Raw genomic sequence first — 8,170 nt, 5'->3', positions numbered from 1 at the left:
GTCAATGAGCAAGGAACTTAACACATATCATCTTAGCTTTCATATCTGTAAAATGATAAATAAAAGTTACAAGGAATTGATATGTTAGTATTTTTAAAGTATTTAGAACACAACCTGGTGGAATGTAACATGTTTCTTTAGCCTTGCTGTTGCCAAAGCTGCTCCTCTTAATACTTAATAACCACAAAAAGATAGAAATAAGTTATATACGTAATATTATCTATCGCTATCACTTACCATATAGTAGTTATACACTAGAGTTTTTAAAGAGGACAATAGCATTGTATGTAATTCTTATTTCTCTTACTGCATCCTCATTAACATATTTATACCAAAAGAGTAAACCTAAATATAAAAAATGCTCAGTACTATCTATAATCTACTTCTGAGCAATATTTTTTATCTTCTCATTTGAGGCATCTTCTTAGATATCTTGCAAGATGACACAATTTCTGAAATAAGAAAAAGATGTTCTTTAAAATAATTGTAGCCTTTGTTGTGTAATGATTTTACATTGGCAGCTTGATATCTTGATATCATTTATCAGCCTTTCAATGAAAATGTAATCATGTCTATTTCTATTTTTATCACCTACTTTTCAAAAATTGCCTGTGAACTGTTTTATGAACTAGTTCCATAAGAAGACCCTGCCATCTCTTTTGGGGAGAAAGTATGTGTAGCTCAGATTTGTATTCCTTTCTTTTTTCCTAATACTTAGACCTAAATACTTGAAATCCCCAAAACAGCAGGGTGGAAAAACACAATCCAGGTAACAATGAAACTACTACATCAATTCTGTTATCTTTCACTTTACTATTGCTTGAAGCATATTAGTACTTTAAGGCTGCTTCAGTTTCTTACCAGATGATTTTCTATGTTTTAAATGATTGAATTCATTAAAAGACAGAGCGAGATGGTAAGGGTTTATTATTAGTTATCTGTATGCTCCCAGAATCATTTTTTTCGTCAGTGTTCTAAGGCATCATATATAAGAAGAAAAAATGGTAATTGGTGTATTTTAACATTTAGTAAGTACATCTCTGTTTTGGTAAGGCAAACTGTAGAGTAGTAAGGATACAGTGGTTCATACTAGTTAGTGCACTGTTGGCTTCCATTCAGTCTTAATTTTAGAACTCAGAAAATACTGCAGAGATCATTCCCTATAATTTGTTCTAATAATGCCTTTTATATGCATGGGCTGATTAGCTAAAAATACTGTAGGGTTTCCCAGAGCAATACAATACAGAACTTCAAGTGGGTAAGTCAATAAGAAAGACAAAACCATTAAGTGGCTCACGAGATGGCTCAGTGGTTAAAGGCATTGACAGCTCTCCCAGCTGACTTGGATTCAATTCCCAGCATCAGCATGTTAGCTCACAACCATCCGTAAGACCAAGTCCAAGGAATCCTATGCCCTCTGCTGGCCTCCAAGGTGCACACATACACATACAGCCAAAACACAATAATCATAAATCAATAACAAAATATTTTTAAAAAGAAAGAACATTCCAAAGCAGGAATATCTGACAGTTGTTAATTTTGTTTCTAATCAACTTAAGTTGTGCTCTTTTTATCTATGGAATATAAGAAAAATTATGGGTGCTTTCCATTCACAGATTCACCTGCCTAGTTGTCAAACCCAATCAAGAAATAGTTCTAGGTCACTAACAACAGAAGCATTTCTATTTTGCCTCCAGGACACCTACTCACCATCACCCATCTTATCTGATATAAACATAAATGTTACCTATTGCATGTTAAAGTTTGTTTCATCCATATGATAGTACTGTTACAAAAGTTAAAGCAGTGAGATGTTACAAGTAAAGTTCAAGGTTGTAAACAGTCTGAACAAAAAGATAATACAGCTAAACCATTCAAGGCTGATTACTAGACATTCTGTAAACAAACATTTAATGTAAACTGTTTCACAATTTTCATCTTCTAAAGTAACACACAGACTATTACCAGCATTTTCAATTATTTGAGAAATGTTTTTTAAGTAGATTTGTTTCTACATTTCTTAGTGAAAATTTGACCGTTAACATGTTATACCAATGTGTTTAATTTTATTCTTTAAATGCTAGAAGCTCGACAACACTTTTTTTCAATTAGTAGTAATCACAATAGGAATTAAATATGTACCCTAATGGTACATTTTGTTATGTGTTTTTCTGCCTGCATCTTCAAATCTTATACATATTTCAAAGGGAGAGTCCTATTTTTGGTTTATATTTCTACAAAGCTAATTCTTCATAGAAGTCTTAAATATTTATTTACAATACATGAATATGTGACATCTTTTATACCAGTCCATTTATGTCTACCATGAAAACCCGGATAAATTTTAAGTTTCTTAAAGTTCTTACTTTAATGCCTTCTTATATCATACTTTCTTCACTCACAGGATGCCATCCATACGCCTGAGTACACAACCAGTAAAGATTTATAAATGAACCTGTATGAATTGATACTCAACTTCAATTTCTTCTTTACATCAACAATCAGAGTAACCAGTGAAAACAGAAATGACTTTATATTACTGATGTTTATTGGTGGATTAAACATATCCTAAGTAAAATTTTGAGCATAAACAAAAGTTATTCATTTTAGTAACAATCAAACTTGTAAATTGGAAGGTGTGGAAAGAACACACTATAGAGTGCCGTATTTTAGGTTTTTTTTTTCATGATAGCACAGAAAGCTAAAAGATTCATAATATTTATGAGAGACTTAAGTCGTACTGAGATTCTACTCAATTGTGAGGTCAAATGAACTGCATTTGAGTGTTCTAGAAATCCCACCTCTCTCTTAGTAAAAGTCAATTCAATTATAATAGATTAAATAACTATTACTAAACAATGAATCAGAAAAAGATACGAGGACTCCTTTTACTAAACAGACTGGAGTTTTCTTACTAATTATTAAGTGTCTCAAACAGTTAGTACAGGGATCAGATTTAACCTACCTACTTAAATTCAAAAAGCTACTAATAAAACAATCAATCATGAATCTAAGAGAGAAAAAAGGAGGGACTAAACGAAAAAGATGGGAAGGAAGAGAGGGATGGGAAAAATTATGTAAGTATACCTTAATTTCAGAAATATTAAAGTAATGAAACAAAAAGTAAGTTTTATTGGTGAGGTCTGTACAAATGTAAAAGGAGAATGTTTACATTTTAAGTTGTAATTAAAATAAAAACAAAAGGGGTAAAAAATATCATGCAGTGATTGACAGCTCTTTAGTCAAAATTATACTATTACGTTAGTTTTTATTCCAAATTAATAAAAGTTTACTATTAATTTATATAAGTATATATTATAGTTTAAAAGCATAATTTTATCAATAAGTGAATTTGAATTTTGAAAGTAATAATTTATAAAAGTATAACTACACGTTATTATGAACTGCCAAAATATGAAATGTCACAATTGATATATTAATTGCAATATTTATATGTACAAGTCTTGGGTAGAGGAATGAACAAGAGTAGAGTAACTTTTGTAGAGTTTACAAAAGTTATCAGTAATATCTTTCACTTCATTAAGGACATGCTTGGTCGGGAATGCTCTATTGTTCAAAACAGATCAAGACTGCACAAGTGCAAGATGTCAGAGGTTAAACATGCCCTATAAATATTTTGTCCTGGAAATAACTCCCATTCTTCTTATATAAATAGCCTGTCTTGAAACTTAGTTTTAGGATATGGAATCCCATATGCAAGCCTAGGATGATGATGGCCACAGCAAAGTTAGTGACAGTGATATCACATTATAAATAGTCATTTATCACTCATAAAATTCAGGTTTATGCTGAATTTTTACCCAAATAGGCCTTGGTACTTGGTAGTGAATGAAATCTTGCAAGGCATCAAACGAAGATGTTATTTCTACCTCTGTCAGGACTTTCCACTTGTTCTGTTGCATTTCTAATCGTTTAAGAAGTACCTGATTTTTTTCTCATAAATATCATTTTTTTTAAAAAAAGGAGTTCACTGAAAGACCATCAGACTTCTCTATTTACATCTCCAATTCTAGCCAAAAACCAAAGAGGTTAGACATTTTCCTGTATATTTTATGGCCTTAAATTGCAATAATAATAACAATATTGTGAGTAGTGACTTCTGGGTTATTCTGTCCAAAATAGTATGTGTCCTGACACATGACTATGGCCCACAGAGGCAAAATTTACCTGAATACCTTTCTTAGTCTCACCCTTTAAAAAAATCAGTCTATACCCTTTGGTGCTAATGGCTTGCTATAGCTACTATCTTTACATACACATACACACACATACACACACACACACACACACACACACAATCCAGGGTTGTGCTCAGAGGACCTCATCTAAATTGTTCACTTTTAAAATCATGATAATGCTGTAAATGAAAACACAAACTGCCAAACATAGAAAGTAGAGGCATTACAAAGAACGAAACATCTCTAGCCTTGAATTGCAGAGCATAGCCCTTCCATCTGGCAACGAGTTGTGAAACAAGCCTAGGAAAACCCTGCAAACACAAACAAGTTTCCTGAGCCATCACTATCCACCACCATTCTCAGGACCTTGGCTGTAATACTATTCTGTTTGCGAAGAAACATACAGTACTGAATGTTTTTCTCACTGGCAAAGGCACTCTGGTCAGCAATGGACCTTCTTGACAAGCTTTGAATTTGGTCACAAACTCAGGGATTTTTGTCATAGAGGTAATGCCAGGGAGAGTCCTTGTATTGGGGCTGGAAATGACAGGCTGATAATCTCCAGAGGCCAGTCATCCAAACAGCCCCAAATCTCCTCCCTCCTGGCTCCGGAAACGGAGTTACAATTTCAGATTTAGGCTATGATTTCCGGTCCCCTTATCTTTTCAGGGAGACCCCCACCTCCTAAGAAGTTTGCTTTCTTGCAGCTGGAACTGCAAACACCAAGATCCGCACCAGGAGCCCACTCGGTAGTGAAACAATGCTCTGGGCATCTCCACTAGCTCCCCCAGCCACAAGAGGCAGCCAGGTTGACAATGAGACCCACCTCAAGCACGCTGGCCCTCACTGGGGCCCTGGGCCACTGAGGCTGCCTGAGTTAACACAATCTCAACCTCACCTCTTCCAATTCAGTTCACCGGGATGGGGAGGGGCGGAGTACAGAGGGGGTCGGATACTGGCGGGGGAGGGGAAAACAATTCCAGTTCTTAAGAGCCAGGATGCTAGAGGCGAGACTAAAAAACACAAGCAACACAAGCATGCACACATACACACTCCCCTGTAAGCACTACTGCTTGGGTTCGATGCCAAGTGATGACAGAATTAAAGGAAGGAAGTGAAGAATGGCGACACTCAGGGTGGCGCGAAGGCCCAGAGTTGCTGGAAACATTTGGAAAAAGACAGGGAATGCTTCAGGAATTGCGAAAGTGAGAAAGTCCCAGACATTTCTCAGTCCCTAAAGCTCAATTCACCGGCCAGCACCAAGAGTCGCCTTTTTTCTGGTGGGGATTGAGAATAGAGGAGGGGAGCCAGAACTGAGCTTCCCCCTCCCAGTGCCCTCCCTGGCCTGGACCAGGGCCCAGGAGCCGCCCCCCCTACAGCTCAGCTTCCAGGGGCTGCCAGACCAGGGGCAGACTTGCCAAAAGACTCTGGGGGAGCAGCAGGGCAGGCAAAGAGCATCTAACTGGCTCTGGTCAGCCCGTGCTCACGTTTTTTCTGGACGACACACCCCCAGTTAACCCCTTCCCCTGACACCACTGACAGTCCCATGTAGACGGTAGCTTGCCTCCATCCCTCCGACCATCCTTTCGAGTCCATCAATTAAAACACTAGTTGATTTCTTTCTGATTAAAAACGAGAGAGAGAAAGTGTTCCAACTCTTCTGAGTAGCCGGAGCAAAGAAAGTCGATCTGCAGGCATCACTCCATAGTTACCAGGAGTTTGGAAATGCTGTAGCCCCAAGCCAAAAGGGGGACCGGAACCCATCCGAGGGGCGCAGGGAGACCCACTCCCTCCCCCACCCCCGCGCCTCTCACCTCCTTAAGTTCTTTGGCCACGTCCTTCAGGTCGCCCAGGACTAATTCCAGATCCTCCACTATGATCTTGATCTGCTCCTTCACCTTGGTTTTGGAGGCTGCCGGCGGTCCCTCGGCTGCGGAGGACGAGGAGGGGTTCCCCTTGGACTTGGCTGACATTCTTCGGTGGGGCGAGCAAGCCAGGTCAGGACAGGCGAGCGAGCGGAGGCTGCTTCGCGCCCGGGTCCCTGGCGCTGCTCCGGCCGCTCCCACCCCAGTCCCCCCACATGTCGACTGCTCGGCGGGCAGCCGCGGGTGGCTGCGCGGTGCGCTCGGCCGGGCGGCCGCACTGTGGTGCTGCCATCAACTCCCCGAGACGAGGCGCTCGGCGCGGGGCTGCAGACGGGCGAGCAGCGCGCCTGCGCCTCCTCCCGCCGCCGCCCGCCGCTCGCGCGCACACTCGCGGCTGGAGAGGAGCGGCGCGGCGCCGCCGGGGGGCTGTCAGCTGCACCGCCCTGGGTTCATCCTCCTGGGGTCTCTCCCAGACCTCCTCGGAGGTGTCATGATACCTGGGGACAAGTTCTCAAGTTCTCCACCCTTATATCCTCATTCCGAAATGTCCCTATCACCACAGCCTGCAGCTGTGTGTCTTCTCCTAACCAGCCAGGACACCTTCAGCTTCGCCCTCCGGCCAAGACCTGGCTCCATTCTATGTGAACAGGAGCTGGAGTCCCAGTCTGTTAAGTACCCCTAAATGTTTATCCAGGACTAGGGAATATCCAGAGACCTCCAACCACTCTCCTGGTAACCAAGTTGAATAGACTTCTGCAATGGGTCAGGATTCAGGGAGGAAGGGGGTGGGTGGGCAGAGCTAGGACAGCTCAACACCAGAAATCCTCAAAATATACTACTGTGATAGGAAGAGGTAGGCTAGCATTGCTGAGTCTACAAAGCCAAAAGCAGATTTATTAATAATGCCCTCGAACCAGAAAGCCCCCTTGAGACTGCCTGAGTCATCCTGGTTGTGTTCTTATCTATGCATACTCTTTCTCCCCCCCCCCTTTTTTCTCTCTTGTGACCTATGCTATGGTATATTTTTGATGAGGAACATCTCCAGGGAGAGTGTAATAAGAGTTTGCCTCCAACTTCTTTTCTATAAAATGCTTCTATCTCCCAAGTCTTGTGCTTCTAAACAAATAGGAAACAACTTTGAGATTGTTTACGGAAAGATACCTAGAAAAGAGAATTAGTAGGATGCTGTCAGCTCATCTCAGGAGGTGCTTGCCATCTCATTAGCTCAAGTTTTAATTTCCTTAGTAGCAAGCACATTGGCTGCTAGCTACTGACCCAGCAGGCTGGCTCTAGGAACATTCCTTCCAGAGGCTTGCTCATCTCCTGCCTTAGCTGGACTCCAGCTCTTGATTCTCTCTCTTCAAGTCTGGAGGGCTGAGGGCATGCTTTACACATGAAAAATACCTGACAGCTCCCCTCTTGCCAGTTCCTGGGGCTCTTAATAACCAATCTTCAAGTGAATAGTCCCTCTGCAGAGTTATATATGAATTGTGAATGGAGGAATTAAGGAACACATTTAAGCATAGACATTACAAAATGGTGTCAAATCGATGGGAAACCATTAAACAAACAAACATTGAACACAGAAGGAAGGTAGAAAGCTGTTCACAGTATCCAAGAAACAAAGCAGTAAAATAATAAAAGAAGTATTTTGAAAACTAGATGGGGGCAGAAAAATATTTGGAAGCATTAGATGACTAACATGCTGGAGATCCCTAAGGAGAGGGAAGTTGGGGTGCCCCCTCTTCTTTCATCTCTTTCGATTCTTTACGAAGCTATAGCAGTAAAACCAGTTGCATCTGCTTTTCAGACGCCACCCCTGGATATCCCAAGTCACCAATGGTCTTCTGATTTCTATCTGAGGAAAATAGATGTTAGAGAAAGCAGGAGCTAAGGGAAGAAGGAAGAGAAAACAGTGATCACTCAGATTTAAATTTTGAGTCTTGGTCATGAGTAAGGAAGCCTAAGAATTCAAAGCAAAATGAACTTGGAGAAGGGTAATGGAGAAGAGGAGAAGAAGTGATTTTTCCTATACATTATGAAATAATTTTCTCAAAATACAGGTCAATGTAAGGCTCCTTGGGATCTCTTTCCCTTGCAGATTGA

At 40.6% G+C, this 8,170-nt stretch overlaps 1 protein-coding gene across 1 annotated transcript in view; it reads right to left on the bottom strand.

The window, feature by feature from the left end:
* Prr16 (proline rich 16) overlaps positions 1-6,375 on the bottom strand; it is a 187,474-nt gene extending 181,099 nt beyond the window's left edge. The window contains exon 1 of the mRNA XM_028777170.1: positions 6,014-6,375. Within this exon, the coding sequence (XP_028633003.1) occupies positions 6,014-6,172 (159 nt within the window). The 5' untranslated portion in view covers positions 6,173-6,375. The remainder of the gene's footprint in view (positions 1-6,013) is intronic.
* Positions 6,376-8,170: the final 1,795 nt, after the last annotated feature.

The sequence above is a fragment of the Grammomys surdaster genome, unplaced genomic scaffold, assembly GCF_004785775.1.
Source record: "Grammomys surdaster isolate TR1022 unplaced genomic scaffold, NIH_TR_1.0 278, whole genome shotgun sequence".
Classification (NCBI taxonomy): domain Eukaryota; kingdom Metazoa; phylum Chordata; class Mammalia; order Rodentia; family Muridae; genus Grammomys; species Grammomys surdaster.
Note: the sequence above shows the minus strand (reverse complement) of the source record. Positions and strands in the feature narration are given on the sequence as shown.